At 39.7% G+C, this 20,330-nt stretch overlaps 1 protein-coding gene across 1 annotated transcript in view; it reads right to left on the reverse strand.

Moving 5' to 3' along the window:
• PKHD1L1 (PKHD1 like 1) overlaps positions 1–9,108 on the reverse strand; it is a 214,825-nt gene extending 205,717 nt beyond the window's left edge. The window contains exons 1-2 of the mRNA XM_060202102.1: positions 8,999–9,108; positions 6,687–6,776 (exon numbers count right to left, since the gene is read on the reverse strand). Coding sequence (XP_060058085.1) covers positions 6,687–6,776; positions 8,999–9,071 — 163 coding nt within the window. The 5' untranslated portion in view covers positions 9,072–9,108. The remainder of the gene's footprint in view (positions 1–6,686; positions 6,777–8,998) is intronic.
• Between the last annotated feature and the right edge of the window lie 11,222 nt (positions 9,109–20,330).

The following is a 20,330-nucleotide window of genomic DNA, read 5'->3' on the forward strand; positions in this document are numbered from 1 at the left end:
GAAAGCAAGGACTGGCTTAAGGATCCTGGTTTGAGCCCCTGGCTCTAGCCCCGGGCTCCCCCCCTGCAGGGGGTCACTTCTTGGGAGGTGAGGCAGGTCTGCAGGTGTCTGTCTTTCTCTCCCTATCTCTGTTTCCCCTCATCTCTCGATTTCTCTCTGTCCTATCCAATAATAGCAGTGACAACAATAATAACAACAACAAGGGGAACAACAAGGGCAACGGAATGGGGAAAATGGCCTCCAGGAGCAGTGGATTCGTAGTGCAGGCACTTAGCCCCAGCAATAACCCTGGAGGCAAAAAAAAAAAAAAAAAAAAACCTCAAAATTTGTGCATTAAAATATTTAGTCACATTAGCACTGCATAAATAATATTTATTAAGCCAATTACCACCTTTGAAATCCTTAATACAAAAAGTGACTTGGGAGTCCAGAGATAGCACAGCCGGTTAAGCGCACCTGCGCAAAGCACAAGGACCTGCATAAGAATCCCGATTGGAGCCCCTGGCTCCCCACCTGCAGGGGAGTCACTTCACAGACGGTGAAGCAAGTCTGCATGTGTCTATCTTTCTCTCCCCCTCTTTGTCTTTCCTCCTTTCGCCATTTCTCTCTGTCCTATCCAACTACAACGACATCAGTAACAACAATAACAACTACAACAATAAAACAACACGGGCAACAAAAGGGAAAATAAATAAATATTTAAAAAGTGACTCAATCCCACATAACTAGACTCATTCTAATATTAAAAAAAGAAAAGTGAAAGTATCATATTTCAAAGAATTTTAATTCAGAAGTATGATTTCAAATAAATAAATGGGTTGTAAAAAAAAGACACCTCTGGAAATACTCCAAAGTAGGAGATTACAGGAAGGGTTGGGTGCAGCCAGGAAACAGAAAACATTGACTTTTCAGATGGAAATTCCAGGCATGGTGATGTTCTTTTTTCTTTAAAGAGAGAGAGATAAACAAGAATTGCCAGGCACCAAGAACCTGAGTCTCCAGATAAGAGCAATCCAAAAAAGCAAAGTCTGTGTAAATCACAGGGAAGACATCAGTGCTATTAAAGTAAGCAGCTGTCATGTACAATGCAGTTTTTTTTTTTTTTTGGCTTCTCCAGTTTAAAAACAGCAGGCTGAGCATTTTATACCTTATTAGAAGGAGGTTTGTGAATAGTGTGCTGCTTTGCCATGCATACTGCCCAGATGAGAGCCCAGTCCCCACCACACTGAAGGAAGATTTGGTGCTATGGCCTTTTTCTCTCCTCCTCAGTCTCTATTTAAAAACAAGCCCAGAGACACACCCTACTAGGGAAAGAGAGAGGCAGACTGGGAGTATGGACCGACCAGTCAACGCCCATGTTCAGCGGGGAAGCAATTACAGAAGCCAGACCTTCCACCTTCTGCAACCCTCAATGACCCTGGGTCCATGCTCCCAGAGGGCTAGAGAATGGGAAAGCTATCAGGGGAGGGGGTGGGTTATGGAGATTGGGTGGTGGGAATTGTGTGGAGTTTTGCCCCTCCTACCTTATGGTTTTGTTAATTAATCCTTTCTTAAATTAAAAAAAATAATTAATTTTTAAAAAGAAAATATAAAAAAAAAACAACAAGCAAAGTAACTAAAAAATACCCACACACAATGGGAAGGGAAGGTGAGTGTGATGGAGGATAATTCCTAGAGGATGGAGCTAAACATACAACATAAATTCAAAAGAATACTAAACATAAAATGTTTCTGACTTATGGATCAGTAAATATTTATGGGTTTCTTGAACCTCATCACCTTTTCAATATTCACAGTAGCTCCAAGAGTAGGAATTAATGTCCTATTTTATCTATGAGACTTAGAAAAGTAACTTGTCCCAGGCATATAAAAGAAGAAGGAAAGATGGAAATTAAAGCCAGTCAGAAGAAATCAAAATTCATGTGTTCGATGACTGGATAAAGAAGTTATGGGGGAGCAGGCGGTGATGCACCTGTGTCAATACACATGCTACAATGCACAAGGAACTGGGTTCAAGCCCCCAACTCAAGCCTGCAGGGGGAAAGCTTCACAAGTGGTAAAGTAGTGCTGCAGGTGTCTCTCTGTCTCCCTTTCTCTATCTCCCCACTCCTCTCTTAACTTTTCTGTCTATACAAAATAAATAAATAAATAAACAAACAAATAAATAAATATATAAAATATTTAAAAAGTAAAAGAAATAATATTTTTAAAAAAGACATTGTAGAGGTCTGGGGAGATAGCATAATGGTTATGCAAAAAGACTTTATGCCTGAGGCACCAAAGGTCCCAGGTTTAGTCTCCTGCACCTCCATGAACTAGAGCTGAGCAGTGTTCTGGTAAGAAAAAAAAAAAAAAAAAAGAAGAAATAAAAATAATAGGGAGTCAGGTTGTAGCACAGCGGTTAAACACATGTGGCATGAAGGGCAAGGGCCTGCGTAAGGATTCTGGTTCGAGCCCCCAGCTCCCCACCTGCAGGGGGGTCACTTCACAAGCGGTGAAGCAGGTCTGCAAGTATCTATCTTTTTCTCCCCCCTCTGTCTTCTCCTCCTCTCTCCATTTCTCTCTGTCCTATCCAACAACGATGACATCAATAACAATAATAACTACTACAACAATAAAAAAGAAATAAAAATAATAATTAGTTAAAATGAAATTAAAAGTCTTGGTCAAAAGGAAATTATGGGTCATATAGTAATTGGAATAATACTTGACAATTAAAATGATGATATTGTCTTTTGGGACAAAATGCATGGAACTGGAGGTGATTATGCTTACTAGTAACATAATTAAGGCATTGAAAGGCAACTAAAAGATGGCTTCACTCATACATGGAATATAGAGAATTCAAACATATAACTTGAAAAATAGTAAAGTAACCAATGCATCTTGAAGACCTTGAGATAATTTTGGTGGTTATTTTTAGGGATGGGGGGGGGGGAGTAGGTGCAAAGAACTTTGATGGAAGGAGTGGTGTGGAAATATATCCCTATTATCTTATAATTTTTAAATAACTATTAAAACACTAATTTTAAAAATTTCATCCCCACCTGCAGGGGGAAAGCTTCATGAGTAGTGAAGCAGGGCTGCAGGTGTCTCTCTGTCTCTCTCCCTCTTTATCTCCCCTCCCCTCTCAATTTCTCTCTGTCTCTATCCAATAATTAAAATTAAAATATTATAAATAAAATTAATAAATTCTTTTAAAAATCATTTCTTTTCCACAATATTGTGAAATTTGGTAATTCTACAATTTGGTTAAAATATCTGTATTAAACGTAGCAGACATTAGAATAAGGAGAAATCTAGAAAAAAATGTGAAAGATTACTTCTTCCATCTTACTGACTTTTTTTTAGCCAAAGAGAGCATGGAAAATATCAAGGAAGGAGGGTTGGGCAGTAGTGCAACTGGTTAAGTGCACATGGCACAAAGAGCAAGGACCGGCTTAAGGATCCTGGTTCAAGCCCCCACCACCCCACCTGTGGGTGGGGTCGCTTCATGGTCGGTGAAGCAGGTCTGCAGGTGTCTAATAAGTAAATAATAAATAAATAAATAAATAAATAAATAAGAAAAAGAAAATATCAAGGAAGCACTTGAGAAATACAAAGTATGATTATAAAGTAATAAAACTAATACAATTGTAAATGCTCCCAAACTTACCAAGATTATAATATTAATCATTAAGTTTTCTTAGAAAAATATACAATTATTTCCTAAGGCCATGCTATTGATCACACATTTTTTCTTTTTTTTAATTTATTTTTATTTATTTATTTATTTATTTATTTTACATTCGACAGTAAATACAATAGTTTGTACATGCATAACATTTCCCAGTTTTCCATATAACAACACAACCCCCACTAGGTCCTCTGTCATCCTTTTTGGACCTGTATTCTCCCTCCACCCCCCTCAGAGTCTTTTACTTGGTTCAGTACACCAACTGATCAGAACCTTTTGCTTGGACATCATAACTTTAGAGTTGCATTTATTGAATCTGGAAGCACAGTCTTTGAAAAAAATAATGCCAATTTTTACCTGTAAAGATCAGTATTATTTGTGGAAGTAGTGAAAGTTGCTTGGACACAAAAATGTTCAAGCGGGAGTCGGGGTAGCAGCAGGTTAAGTACAGGTGGCGCAAAGCACAAGGACGGGAGTAAGGATCCCGGTTCGAGGCCCTGGCTCCCCATCTGCAGGGGAATCCCTTCACAGGTGGTGAAGCAGGTCTGCAGGTGTCTATATTTCTCTCCCCCTCTCTGTCTTCCCCTCCTCTTTTCATTTCTCTTTATTCTATCCAACAACAAGGACATTAATAACAACAAGGACAACAAAAGGGAATAAATATTTATTAAAAATTTTAAAAAATAAAAAATAATAAAAAATATTCAAGTAAGACTGTCTAAAGGGTGTAATTTCAGGGAACTCACTTTCTGAATGGAACATGTTTTTTCTGTTAATATAATAAACTAGGGGGCAAAATAACTTTATTTAATAAATTCATGGGAAACCACAACTTGAACATTATAAATTCATATTATCCTATAATCTCACATAAGCAAATGCCTGATTCAAAATCTTTCAAAAATCATTCATAAGTAAAATACCCAGTTTCTGAGGAGGCACAGGAAAAAGTATGTATAATTTTTAAATTGCAGTATGAATTATTTAGAATTATATGTCTGTTTAAAGAGTCATAAACATTCTAAATATTTATTTTTAAATTTTTATTATCTTTATTTATTTATTGGATAGAGACATTCAGAAACCAAGAGGGCCCAGGGGTTGATAGAGAGGGAGAGAGACAGAGAGACACTTACAGACCTGCTTCACCATCCATGAAGACTCATCCCTGCAAGTGGGGATTTGGGGCTTGAACCTGGGTCCTTATGCATTGTAACATGTGCATTCAACTAGGTGCACTACCACCCAGCCCCAACATTCTAAACATGTATATAGTATTTTATTTTCTCATTATAACTTTTACAAAAATAAAACTTATTATTGGTCCATACTCCCAGCGGGGAGAAATGATAGGGAGAAAATGACCAGAGGGCTCTGAACTCCAGCTCCATCAGGACCCAGAGAGAGAAGAGGAAAAAGAGAAAAAGGAAGAGGAAAAAGTAGAAGCAGGTGTAAGTGTGACTTGGAAAGGGTGAGAATATGTGACCATAGAAAAAAATGGGCACATATATACAAATATAGACAGGTGGTTGTAGAAATAATAGTTAACCCATATCTGCACCCTTAGGTTCCAATGGAGGAATTGGGGATACAGAACTCTGGTGGTGGGAACGGTATAGAGTTGTAGTCCTGCTGTCTTATAATTCTGTAAATCAGTATTAAATCATTAATAAAATATAAAAAATAAAAGTCACAGAGGACCAGCATTTCAGTAATCATCCAATATTTACAATTCTATTTTTAAAATGTGCTTGCATGAATAATAAGATAACTGCATATAATTCTGAACATGAAGCATTGATCAGAAACAGCTCTATAGAGTCTATGAACAGTCCCTTACAAATAGGCTTTGCTCCAGAACTACATGCATGTAGCTACAGTAATTCTGGTAATGTTTAACCACATGTATGATTATTTATTTATTCTCATTCTTTATTTGTACTGAGTTTCTAAGATATCTATAACACAGAAGCTAGACTCAGGCTCTGAGAAAGACAGAGTATCATGTTTTAGTCACTGTGTGGCTGAAGCAGGGAGAAGATCAATCAGAATAGGGTGACTATGTCTGCAGTGCAAACAGGAATCAACTATCGCATAATCACCTGATAAAACACAGAGAAATTTGGACAACTAGATGATAAAGCTAAAAATTCAGTGGTCTGGGACGTGGTGCTATGGATAAAGCAGTTAAGTTATAGATATGAAGGCCTCAGCCGGATTCTAGACATCTCACATGCCAGAATGATACTCTTTCTTCATATCTCCTTCTCCTCTCTTTCTCAACACATAAATAAATCTTTTTTAAAAAACAAAACAAACAACAACAAAAAAACTAACCTTCCACTTTCTGCACCCCATAAAGATTTGATCCATACTCCCAAAGGGATAAAGAATAGGGAACTTTCCAATAGATGGAATGAGATATGAAACTCTGGTGGTGGGAACTGTATGGAATTATACCTCTGTTATCTTACAATCTCCTTTTTTTTTTCCTCCAGGGTTATTGATAGTACTTGGTGTTGGCACTACAAATCCACTACTCCCAGTGGGCGGTTTTTCCATTTTCTTTAACAGGACAGAGAGGTATTGAAAGAGTATGGGGAGATAGAGAGAGAGGCACTTCATAAATAGGAACAGTGTTCATGGGTTTCATAGTCTCAGAAAGCTCACAATGAGTAAAGCTTATAAAGTCAGATCAATAGATCAATAAAGATGTCTCAGGGGGAGAGTTCAGGACCTAGAACAGGTTGGCAGAGGACCTACTGGGGATTGTATTGTTGTGTGGAAAGTTGAGAAATGTTATGCATGTACAAACTATTGTATTTACTGTCGACTGTACAATATTAATGTCCCAATAAAGAAATAAAAAATAGAAAAAAAAAAGGTGTCTAGAACATGAGATAGTAATTTACAATTCTGGTCAAGTGAATTTCTTTTTAGACTATAAACTTTTAAATGTGTGACTGTCCTTTATTTCAACCTTGGTTAAAACAATAAAAGGTAGCCATACCTTCTCCTTTGATAGTCAGCCTTGTTGCTCCATTTATGCTGCCAAATTTAGGTGTTACTTCTGTGACTCGGGGAACTATTCTAGCACCATCTGAAAGATATCCAGTATAACAGAAGTAAAATTTTCAGATACATGGTTGCAAGCACTAAACTTTTTCCTGCATGTACATTGTAAGTAAGACATAGCAAAGATTATAGGACTGAATGTAAATAAACACAGATTTTATTTTTGACTGGACCACCAAATAATGACTGACAGGAAATCAAACCATGAGCTTAGTTAATACTCAATGGTTTGATGAAAGCACTATCTTAGATTCTGCAAAGAGAAGATATAAAATGTGATCATCTTCATTATTCTTTGTTAGGTTCCTGGGGATGAAAAAAAAAATGTGTGCCACAGGTTGGGAAGATTGTGGAGCTGGAGCACACAGAACTTGAGTGTGAGAGGTATCTACTTCAATCTGAAGCACCTCCAACAGTTAGAGCTGAGCAGTACTCTGGTCTAGAAAAAAGTAAGAAATGTGTAACAGTCCCAACTTTGCAAAAGCTGAGCTTCAACAGTACAGAGTGATGGAACAGAGTTTGGGGTAATTACAAGAAACATGTGACCCACACTTGAAAGAAGGGGCACCCCTATTGCCTCCAAGGTTATTGCTGGAGGGCTCAGTGCCTGCACTGTGAATCCAATGCTCCTGAGGCCATTTACTATTATTATTATTATTATTATTATTATTATTATTATTATTTTGATTAGGGCAGAGAAAATTTGAGAAGGGAGAGGAAGATGGAGAAAGACACTTGCAGACCTGCTTCGCCGCTTGTGAAGCGACCCCTACCCCCACAGGTGGGGAGCTAGGGAGTTGAACCAGGATCCCTGAACTATGCACTATGTGCACTTAACCTGGTGCACCACTGCCCAGCCCCCACAAATACAAATGTTCTAGGCTGGACTAGTCACTGAAAATGTTCTAAATAAAGGGCCCTACTTATGCAAACACAGGACATAGGGAGTTCTTCAAACACTTCTTTGAAGAACAGCAAGAGTTTTAAAGCAACTGAAAGAAGATACACAGTGGGTAGATGAGTTTATTTTCTCTTGAAACTGTACAGATCTTATAAATATTCAACCCCATAACAAATTCTCAGAGGAGGTGGACCCAAATTGAGAACATAAGGAAAAGCCACAGAAATTAACTGTTTGAAATAGATCTGTGGAAAAAAAGATTAACAAAATTATTATGGGGGGTGTTAGATAGCATAATGGTTATGCAAGGAGACTCTCATGACTGAGGCTCCAAAGTCCCAGGTTCCATCTTTGGCATACCATAAACCAGAGCTGAACAGTGCTCTGGAAAGAGAAAGAGAGAGCGAGAGCGAGAGAGAGAGCGAGAGAGAGAGGGAGAGGGAGAGGGAGAGGGAGAGAGAGAGAGAGAGAGAGAGAGGGTGGGAGAGAGGATGGAAGAAAGGAAGAGGGGAAGGAAAGGAAAGAGGAAGAAAGAAAGAAGGAGGAAGGGAGGAAGAAATTATTATATTAGAATTCACTGCATTACTGAAAAGAAAAGAAAAAAGAAAAAAAAAGCTTTGTTCCAGGATTGATTAACAATGGCAAAAGCGCTACAACATAAATACCACTGTCAAGACTCAAGCTTCTATACTTGGGGTCTTTCTTTGCTGGTGCTTCAGGCACTTTCATAACTCAGAGCAGTCTACTGTCAAAAGGAAACTCCAGAGAGAGAGCTAGATCCTATCTCTAAGACAGAGTGCTCTTCACCTATCTCAGGTTCATCCTTCCTTATCTCCACAGACAACTCCAATTTCCTATCTTATCTGTCTCTTCCCAGCCCTCTCCTGGGTAAGTACTTAGACTGCACAAGGCAGCTGACCCTCTAAATGACTGACACCCGTCACACACACATACACACACACACACACACACACACACACACACACACACACACACACACACACACACACCATTCTAGTCTTTAGACCTTCCTTTTGTGGAGAAGAGTTAGGAAAGGGTGAGGGGTAGATAGAATAATGGTTATTACAAAGAGTCTCTCATGACTGAGGCTCCAAAGTCCCAGGTTCAATCTCCCACACTACACCCTCTCCTTCTGGCTATCTCTATCCAATAAACATAAATATAAAAATAATAATAAAAACAACAATAATGAGTCACTGGGGTGCTACCATAATGAACTAAGTGCAGTTTTTCTGGCCTCTCAGACTTGCCTCCCCCAGGTCACAGGCTCTCCAGGCAGCCTTGGCCCAGAACTACTTGCCTTCCTGACCCCCCAACTGAGTTACCTGTGCGGGTGTCCACGTTGCACACAAGCAGCCCCCAGAGGACCCAGGTGTCCCAGATCCACAGGTGTCCCATCACCTCTCGAGTTCAGTGGAGTCCGCTGAAGGTTCACAGCCTCAGTAAGCGCGGGGCTCTCAGCTCCTCCCAGGGGCCCCGCGGCACTGCCCATCCTGCCCCGCCCCGCTCTGCCCCGCCCCGCCTCTGCTCTGGGCATGGCAAACACAAACCCAGGAGCCAAGGCTGTACCAGGCTAAACTGTAATCATCAAACTTTCACATGGGAGCCTAGGTGCTGACCTCTCAGGTGTAAACAATCTGTCTTGCGCACTTTTTTGTGTGTGTGTGAAATCTTTTAATCTTGAATTAGAAAAGAGTTGGTGTATTGCACCAAAGAAAAAGACTGGAGTGGGGGCAGGGGGACGGTTCAAGTCCTGAAACATGCTGGCAGAGGGGGACCTAGTGGGATTGAATTGTTATGTGGAAAAGTGAGAACTGTTATGCTTGTACGATCTATTGTATTTTACTGTCAACTGTAAACCATTCATTAATCCTTCAATAAACAAACTTTAAAAGGGGGAGAGGAGAGGGGAGGGGGAAAAGAGAAGGAAAGGGGGGAAAGGAAAAGAAAAAAATCTGGACTCACACGTTACATTGTCTATCTTGATTATTAATCATCCTCAGGTAGTTGTAAAGATTCACCTAATATAAAGCCCACGCCCCTAGCCCCTGTCTTTTTAGTTGTTGGTTTAGCTAATACTGAGCTCTACCCATGTCCCAAACAGAAAGCCTTGTGTTCCAGAAACTTCATCCCACAATAGTTCCTCAAAGACTGCTGCTATTGCTATTGTTATACCCATTGTGTCTAGTCTTAGACTGAAGTGACTTGCCCAGGATCAGACACCTACCATGTGGGAGGACTGAATACTGAATCTTCTTCACTGTTTCCCACCCTTCCCCACCCCCATTCAGCAGACTTCTGTTGAGGTTTAAAATGCCTAGAACAGTGGGTCAGGTGGCACAAATGCTATCTTAACAGACAGACTAGGGTCCTGCAGAGAAGCAGTAGAGCAGAGCCGCCTGTCTATTTCTCACTCCCCTGTTCCAATTTCTCTATTTCCATTTTTTAAAATGTCTAACACTTACTTGGATTCTGTGTTATCTAAACTTCAAATTTAACTCCATATCCTGTTATTCTTATTTACTTAAACTCACAGCTGTAATCGGAAGAGAAAGAGGATGAAAATGGGAATTCTTAAGTAAAGATGTTTAAAACTTAAGGTCCTTAAGTTTTTACCAATAAAATTAGGGTACAGGGTTGGGGAAACCACATAATGGTTATACAGAAGACTTTCATGATTGAGGCTGAGGTCCCAGATTCAACTGCTCTGGTCTTTCTCTATGTGTGCATCTTTCTCTCTCTCTGCCCCCCTTTATTAATATAAATAAATAAGATAGTAAAAAAAAAAAAAAAAGGAAGAAAGAAGGGACAGGTGGTGATGCATGTGGTTGAGTGCATGTTACCATGAACAAGGACCTGGGTTCAAGCCCCTGGTCCCCACCTGCAGGGGAAAAGCTCTGCAAGTGGTGAAGCAAGGCTGTGGGTGTCTCTCTGGTTCTCTCCCTCTCTGTCTCCCTCTCGCCTCTCAATTTCTGTCCTATCAAACCAGCAAAAAAGAAAGAGAAAATGAACAAGTTATTTAAAATAAAAAGAACCCCCAAATTAGTACTTATCTATGTCTCACTGAAATTAAAATGAAATCTGCAATAGTTGCTTAAATACATTTACCTACTAAGATTTTACAAACTGGCCTACAGCGTTACCACTCCACTAAAAGTAGTCCTTGTAAGGATACTGTTCACTTTCCTTCTCTTGGAACTCTGACGCATGTGACACTGTTAACATCTTTGTTGAAATTCCATTCCTCTGAATAGTATTGAGTTTCATCCTACCTCTCCAATCACTTCTCATATTTTCCCCTTCCGTCTCCTCCTGAAAATTGGTATTGCCACAGGCTCTATTCAGTCTTCCCTTACTCTACCAGAAGCAGGACAAATTAAAAAAAAAAAAAAGCAGCCAGTTAGCCAATATGCCGGTTATTTGTCAGATTTATTAAATTTAAATGATTTTTGCTATATAGAAATACTTAGCAGATTTACCAAGAATAATTTAGGGACATTAATAAAAATACATAAAATTGGTTATTAATTATTAAATGTTCAGAATTATATATATATATATTAAGTTTAAACACAATTAAGTTTAATGTGAGACTTTTGATAGGAATAGTTTGACTAACTCTGACTTTTTTATTTTTATTTTTGATGCTTTCAAATTAAAGTGAAGTTGTTAACCTGATAGAAATTTTTAGGTGAAAAGATTCAGTTTGTGTTTTGAAAAACTTTGAGACATACAATTAATTCCCCCTTATATTAATTAACTAGTTACTTATATGACTACATTTTACTAGGAGTGTACATAAACACCATTCCCACCACCAAAAGACTGTGACCCATCCCTCCCACCCACTCCCACCCCCCACTGGCCCAGGAAGCTGCATGTCTACCCCTCACCACAGGGTTTTTACTTTGGTGCCTACTTACAATTTGATCAGGTCCTGCTTTTAGTTTCCCTTTCAGATCTTCTTAATCAACTTCTGTTGATGAGTGGGATCATCCCATACTCATCTTTATCTTTCTGACTTAGCTCACTTAACATAATTCCTTCTAGCTCTGTCCAAGATGGGTCAGAGAAGGTGGGTTCATTGTTCTTGATAGCTGCATAGTATTCCATTGTGTATATATACCACAGCTTTCTCAGCCACTCATCTGGTGTTGGGCACCTGGGTTGCTTCCAGGTTTTAGCTATTATGAATTGTGCTGCTATGAACATAGGAGGACACACCTATTTTTGGTTGGGTGTTATGGAGTCCTTGGGGTATAACCCCAGGAGAGGAATTACTGGATCGTATGGAAGGTCCATGTCTAGCTTTCTGAGAGTTTTCCAGACTGCTCTCCACAGAGGCTGTACCAATTTACATTCCCCCCTGCAATGTAAAAGGGTTCCTCTGTCCCCACAACCTCTCCAGCATTTGTTGCTGCTGTCCTTTTTGATGTAGGCCATTCTTACAGGAGTGAGGTGGTATCTAAGTGTTGTCTTAATTTGCATTTCTCTGACAATCAGTGACCTAGAGCAGTTTTTCATATGTTTGTGAGCCTTTTGGATCTCCTCTGTAGTGAATGTTTTGTTCATATCCTCTGCCCATTTTTGGATGGGGTCATTTGCTTTTTTGGTGCTAAGTTTGCTGAGCTCTTTATATATTTTGGTGATTCGTTTCTTGTCTGATGTATGGCATGTGAAGACCTTCTCCCATTCTGTGAGGGGTCTCTGTGTTTGTTTAATAGTTTCTTTGGATGTGCAGAAGCTTTTCAATTTGATGTAGTACCATTGGTTTGTTTCTGCTTTAGTCTTCCTTGCAATTGGGTTTGATTCATCAAAGATGTCCTTGAGGTGTATGTGGGAAAGTGTCTTACCAATGTTTTCCTCTAAGTATTTGATTGTTTCTGGTCTGACATCTAGGTCTTTGATCCATTTGGAGTTGAGTTTTGTTTTTGGTGAGGTAAAGTGGTTCAGTTTCATTCTTCTGCATGTTTCAACCCAGTTTTCCCAGCACCATTTATTGAAGAGAGCCTCCTTTTTCCATTTAATCCTTTGGGCCCCCTTATCAAAGATTAGATGCCCATAGGTGTTGGGATTTATTTCTGGGCTTTCAATTCTGTTCCACTGGTCTGTGTGCCTATTTTTGTTCCAGTACCATGTTGTTTTGATGATGATGGCTTTATAATATAGTTTAAGGTCTGGGAGTGTGATGCCTCCATTTCTGTTTCTTTTCCTTAAGATGGTTTTGGCAATTCTAGGTGTTTTCAGGTTCCAGATAAATGGTTGTAGTGTTCTATTCTCTTAAAGAAGCTTGGTGGAACTTTGATGGGTATTGCATTAAATTTGTATATGGCTCTGGGGAGAATATTCATTTGGATGATATTTATTCTTCCAATCCATGAGCATGGGATATCTTTTCATTTCTTGGTATCAGTTTCTATTTCCTTGATTAGTGACTCATAGTTTTCAGTATGTAAGTCTTTCACTTCTTTGGTCAACTTTATTCCTAGGTATTTGATTGATTTTGTTGAAACAGTAAATGGGAGTGATTTCTGGATGTCTTCTTCTTCAGATTTAGTGTTTGCATAAAGAAATGCCACTGATTTTTGTACATTGATTTTGTAGCTTGATACCTTGCCTAATAACTTCCAGTAGTTTTCTGCTGGATTCTTTAGGTTTTTCTATGTATGATATCATATCATCTGCAAATTGTGAGAGCTTGACTTCTTCCCTTCCAATCTGTATTCCTTTGATTTCTTTCTCTTGCCTGATTGCTATGGCAAGAACTTCCAATACTATGTTGAAGAGTAACGGTGACAGTGGACAGCCCTGTCTAGTCCTCGATCTGAGGGGGAATGCTTTCAGCTTCTGTCCATTGAGTATGATGTTGGCTGTAGGTTTGCTATATCTAGACTCCACTGTCTTGAGGAATTTCCCATCTATTCCCATTTTTTGTAGAGTTTTGAGCATGAATGGGTGTTGGATTTTGTCAAAGGCTTTTGTTGTAGTTATTATTGTTGATGTGATCGGATAGGACAGAGAGAAATGGAGAGAGAAGGAGAAGTGGAGAGGGGGAGAGAAAGATGAACACCTGCAGACCTGCTTCACCACTTGTGAAGCAGCTTCCCTGCAGGTGGGGAGCCGGGGGCTTGAACTGAGATCCTTACACCAGTCCTTGGTCTTTGTGCCACATGAGCTTAACCCAATGTACTACTGCCCGACTCCCTCTGGTTCTCTCTTTTATTGTTAGTAAATAAATAAATCATAAAAATATGCAAAAAAGACCTAAATAGATACATCATGGAATATAGGCACAGCAAAGAATAAATAAACCTGAACACTCAACCTTGTGTTTCTTTTGTCTATTTTTAAAAATCTAACTCCTGCAAAGCTGTGCCTGTAAGAACAAAATGAAGGGGCAAGTGACCTGTGCAGTCCTACAAGACTCAGGCTTGTTGTGATTTTTTTTTTTTTTTGTCTCCAACGTTATCGCTGGGACTGAGTGCCCATACTATGAATCCACTGCTCCTGGTGGCCACTTTTTCCATTTTACTGGATAACAGAGATATTGAGAAGAGGATGGGGAGACAGGGAGGAGGAGAAAAAGATAGATACCTGCAGATCTATTTCACAGCTTGAAGTGTCCCCCGTAGGTGGGACATGGGGGTGAACCCAGATCCTTGCACTTAGTACTATAGGTGCTTAACTGGGTGCACCACTGCTTGCACCCCCTGTTTGTTTCAATTCTCTGCTGTAACCATCTTTTATCTTTCTTAAAAAATATGAGACATGTTTATTCATATATATATAATATATATATATATATATATATATATATATAGAGAGAGAGAGAGAGAGAGAGAGAGAAAAGTAAACCAGAGAATCACTCTGGCAAATACAATGCCAAAAGTCAAACTCAGTATCTCATATATGCAAGTACTATACTCTGCCAAAGATTCATTTCTCCAGTTGTTGCTGTCACCATCCTGAAATACTTCATTTTAAAAAAATATTTATTTATTCCCTTTTGTTGCCATTTTTTAATTATTGTAGTTATTATTGTTGTTGATGTTGTCATTGTTGGATAGGACAGAAAGAAATGGAGAGAGGAGGGGAAGACAGAGAGGGGGAGAGAAAGACACCTGCAAACCTGCTTCACCACTTGTGAAGTGACTCCCCTGCAAGTGGGGAGCTGGGGGCTTGAACTGGGATCCTTATGCTGGTCCTTGTGCTTTGCGCCAATACTTCTTTTTTGAATCAGAGAATAATAAATTTCATTTGTAAAAATATATTTCTTTATTTAGAAAAACAGAAGAGAATGTTGTTCAGTTTCAGCATAAAGTCATGCTGATGATTGAACCTGAGAACTCTGGTATTTCAAGAATGAAACTCTGGTGCACTTTTCATTTCTCTTGGTTTCACAATTGGTTACTTAGTAAAATGGATAGATCTGGCATTATAGTCACTGTGTATATTTGATTTTTTTAAAAAGGCATATCTGGTTAGGTAAAAGCTCCATATGTTTGTAATAAATAGCAGCATCATTCTTTTCTTTTTTATATCTTTTTTTATTTATTAATGACAAAGATAGGAGGAGAGAGAGAGATAGAACCAGATATCACTCTGGAACATGTGCTGCCAGGGATTGAACTCGGGACCTTATGCTTGAGAATCCAATGCTTTATTCATTGCGCCACCTCCCGGACCAAACATCATTGTTTTCTACAAAAAAAAAAAAAAAGGGGGTATTTTTCTTAAACAAATTCTGGGTAACAAAGAGAACTAGTGACTAAGCTTCATTGGTACTTAGTTATTGAGATTGATAATAGAAAATAGCTTTATGGGCTGGGGAGATAGCATAGTGGTTACGCAAAAAGACATGCCATAGGCACCAAAAGTCCCTGGTCCTTCCCCAACACCACCATAAGCTAGAGTTATCCATTGATCTAGTAAGAAGGAAAAACCTTGAATGGATCCTCAAAATTCCATGCTTCTTTTTTGTTACATATGACTGGAAAGAAACAAGTCTCATTGTACTACTTATTGAAATGTCCCAGACAATGATAAAGATAGTTTTGGAAAAATCATAGTCTTGTCAAATAATAAGGTGAAGAAGCATTGTAACAGTTTCTCAGAATACTTGATGATTCTTTAAAAAAAAAAATTCCCTCTCTCCATGGTTACTAGTCATCTCTATCAAGAACAACACAACAGATCCCTTTGTGGGCCTCCATAGGACCTTGCACTCAACTTGGTCAACAACAGCAGAGAATGTTCCATCCTCCGAAGGGAAGTTGGATAATATACTCTATGTTCCACCTGAGGAAGATGGGTCCTGAAATTGGGGCAGCTTGGAATGTTCCTACTCATGACCACAGAATGTGAGCTCAGATCTACAGGGATGCAGAGGTCAAATAGGCTCCTGAGCTGAATATGGGCCCCAGATCAAATTGAAGGGGGGTTAAGTCAACAATATTTATACACCTTTCCCATATTTGGGAACTACTCTCTTCCATGATCCAGCTTTCTCGTCCTTTTTCTTCCAGCCATGACATCATCTCCCCAGACAACAACTTGGATCCACCTGCATATCAGATTTTAGGCTCAGGGGAAAAAAGAAAGAAAGAAAAAAAAAAAAACTAGTATAGCCACAGGCCCTTTAGAATATAACTAAAATAGGACTACTATCTATAAAATGGAGGACCCCCCCAACTCTTCATCTTAACTATTCCAGCCTTTAGGTTCATGATTAGCCAACAATTTGTTTTGCTTTATATGTTAACTCTTTTCCTCTTTTCGCAGCCACCAAGTTCCAGATGCTACCATGATGCCAACTGGACCTCCCTGGGCAGACGACCCAAGTGTGCCCTGGAGCCCCTCTTCCCCACAGCCCCGGCCCACTAGGAAAAGAGAGAGACAGGCTAGGAATATGGATCAACCTGTCAACACCCATATTCAGCTGGAAGCAATTATAGAAGCCAGACCTTCCACATTCTGCATCCCATAATGATCCTTGGTCCATACTCCCAGAGGGATAAAGAATGTGTGGGCTCAGCTCTACAGACATGCAGAGGTCACATAGGCTTCTAAGCTGAATATGGGCCCCAGACCAAATCAAATTGATGGGGTTTACAGTAAAAAATATATATACACCTTTCCCATATTAGGGAGCTATTCTTTTCCTTGATCCAGCTTTCTGTTCCTTTTTCAGCCATGACATCATCTCCTCAGACAATAACTTGGATCCACCTGCATATCAGACTTTAGGCTCAGGGAAAAAAAAAACAACTAGTATAGCCACAGGCTCTTTGGAATATAATTAAAATATCCCTACTAGCTATTTACAAAATGGAGGAGCCACCCTCCCCCAACTCTTCATCTGCACCATTCCAGCCTTTAGATCCATGATTGGTCAACAGTTTGTTTGGCTTTGTATGTTAGCTCTCTTTTCAGCCACCAGGTTCCAGATGCTAGCATGATGCCGACCAGACTTCCCTGGACAGACAACCCCACCAATGTGTCCTGGAGCTCCATTTCCCAGAGCCCCACCCCACTAGGGAAAGAGAGAGACAAGCTGGGAGTATGGATTGACCTGTCAACGCCCATGTTCAGTGGGAAAGCAATTACAGAAGCCAGACCTTCCACCTTCTGCATCTCACAATGACCTTGGTTCTATACTCCCAAAGGGTTAAAGAATAGGAAAGCTATCAGGGGAGGGGATGGGATATGAAGATCTGGTGGTGGGAATTGTATGGAGTTGTACCCCTCTTATCTTATGGTTTTGTCAATGTTTCCTCTTTATAAATAAATGTAAAAAAAAGAATAGGAAAGCTATCAGGGGATAGGATGGGATATGGAGTTCTGGTGATGGGAATTGTGTGGCGTTGTACCCCTCTTATTTTATGGTTTTTGTCAGTGTTTCCTTTTTATAAATAAATATTAAAAAAATATCGACTGCAATAACAACAACGATAAAAACAAGGGCAACAAAAGGGAAGAAATAGCCTTCAGGAGCAGTGAATTCATAGTGCAGGCTCCAAGCCCCAGCAATAAGCCTGGAGGAAAAAAAAATATATTATCTTTATTTGTTTATTGGATAGAGACAGCCAGAAATTGAGAGGGAAGGGGTAATAGAGAGGGAGAGAGACAGGGAGACACCTGCAGCCCGGCTTCACCGCTCATGCAGCTTTCCCCCTGCAGGTGGGGGCTGGGGGCCCGAACCCAGGTCCTTGTGCATTGTAACATATGTGCTCAACCATTAGGACTGCCATCCAGCCCCTCTTTGATGATTCTTTTTTTTAAAAAAAAAAATTTATCATCTTTATTTATTAGATAGAGACAGCCAGAAATCAAGAGGGTGATGGGGGCGGTGCAGAGAGCCACCTGCAGCATTGCTTCACCACTCGCAAAGCTTTTCCTCTGCAGGTGGGGACCGGGGGCTCAAACCCAGGTCCTTGTGCATTGTAATACATGTGCTCAACCAGGTGCACCACCACCCTGCCACCAGGATTCTTTATGTTTTTTTTTAAAAAACCCTGAATAAGAAATTTAAAGATTATAATTTCTTTATAATATACCTTATTTATTTATGGTCTAGAGACAAAGAAAAACTGAGAAAGGAGGGAAAGATAAAGAGAGATACCTAGCATATTAGTGCAGCGTTTTAAGTGCACATGGAGAAGCGCAAGGACTGGCATAAGGATCCTGGTTCAAGGCCCTTGCTCCCCATCTGCAAGGGCAGGTCTGCAGGCTTCTTTCTCTCCCCATCTCTGTCTTCCTTCCTCCCTCAATTTCTGTCCTATCCAACAAGAGCAATAATAATGACAACAAGGGTAACAACAAGGGCAACAAAATGGGAAAAATGGCCTCCAGGAGCAGTAGATTCATAGCAATAACCCTGGAGGCAAAAAAGAGAGAGAGAGAAAGAGAGAGAGAGAGAGAGATACCTTACAAACCTGCTTCATTACTCACAAAGCTTTCTCCCTGCAGGAGGGGACCAGGGGCTTGATCCTGGGTCCTTGTGGATTGCAACATGTGCACTCAAGCAGGTGCACTCCACCTGGCCCCGGAAATTTAAATATGAATGTTACACTGACCCAGGTTTTATTAGACACAAACTCATTGAACTTTCCTTCCCCAATTAACTCTCCACTTGCTAGAGTTATCCTAGACTAGAAAAAAAAAAAAAAAAAAAAAAACCTGGAACTGAAATAAGAAAATTTCAACATTCTATGAGCTCTTAGAAAAGGATAATAAATAACTGTTTTGAAGTATACCCAAAGTCTTTAACCTTGACTTTACTATATTTTTTTAATTATCTCTATTTATTTATTGCATTGAGACAGTCAGAAATTGAGAGGGAATGGGGTGACAGAGAAGAAAAGAGACAGAGAGACACCTACAGCCCTGCTTCACCACTTGCAAAGCTTACCCCCTGCAGGTGGGGACTAGAGGTTTGAACCCAGGTCCTTGTGTATTGTAACGTGAGCACTCAACCAGGTGTGCCACCACTAGCTCAAACCTTGACTTTATATTATGAAACATCCACAATATTCCCTGTTTGACTAAATTCTGATAATTAGCAGAAATACCGCTTTGAAAGCAAGTGGAATAATATGATTATATTCACTTTACCAAGAAAAACATCTATTATGCACCTACCATCTTGCCAAAATTGTTTTGGGTATATTAAACTTAATTTAAATAAACTCAAATGAAAATTACCTTTAATTTATGTTATTGTTTCGATAAATATTTATTAAGAACTCTATTATCAAAATGTATCTAGGCAATAGGAACATAACAGTGGACAAGACCTACAAAACTTTTGTTCTCAAAATCAAAATTGCAAGAGCAATTTGTTACATACATAATGAAATTTCCAAGTTCTTTTTTTTTTTTGCCTCCAGGGTTATTGCTGGGGCTCGGTGCCTGCACCATAAATCCACTGCTCATGGAAGCCATTTTTTCCCTTTTGTTTTCCTTGTTTATTGTTGTTGTTATTATTGTTATTGCTGTCATTGTTGTTGGATAGGGCAGAGAGAAATCGAAAGGAAGAGGAAGACAGAAAGGGGGAGAGAAAGAGAGACACCTGCAGACCTGCTTCACCACTTGTGAAGCAACCCGCCTGCAGATGGGGGTTCGGGGGCTCGAACCGTGATCCTTGAGCCAGTCCTTGAGCTTCGCGCCATGAGTGCTTACCCTGCTGTGCTACCACCCAACCCCCTCCAAATCCTTTTTCAAAGATTTATTTTATTTATTTCAGATGAGATGGAGATACTTCCACATGAAAGAGAGAAAGAGGGAGAGACCACCATTCTGGTAAATGCAGAGCTAGAGTTCCATATTCTACCTTTTGAGTTATTTTCCTGATCATCCAAATTATTTATTTTTTTAATGGAAATATTGGCAAGACCATAGGATAAGAGGGGTAAAGTTCCACACAGTTTTCGCCACCAGAACTCCATATCCAATCCCCTCCCTTGAAAGCTTTCCTATTCTTCATCCTTGGGAGTATGGACCCAAGATTATTGTGGGGTACAGAAAGTGGTAGGTCTGGCTTCTGTAATTGCTTCCCCACTGAACATGGACATTGGCAGGTCTATCCATACTCCTAGCTTGTCTCTCTTTTTCCCTAGTGAGGCAAGACTCTGGGAGGTGCGGCTCCAGGACATATTG

Source organism: Erinaceus europaeus, chromosome 1 (assembly GCF_950295315.1).
Source record: "Erinaceus europaeus chromosome 1, mEriEur2.1, whole genome shotgun sequence".
Lineage (NCBI taxonomy): Eukaryota > Metazoa > Chordata > Mammalia > Eulipotyphla > Erinaceidae > Erinaceus > Erinaceus europaeus.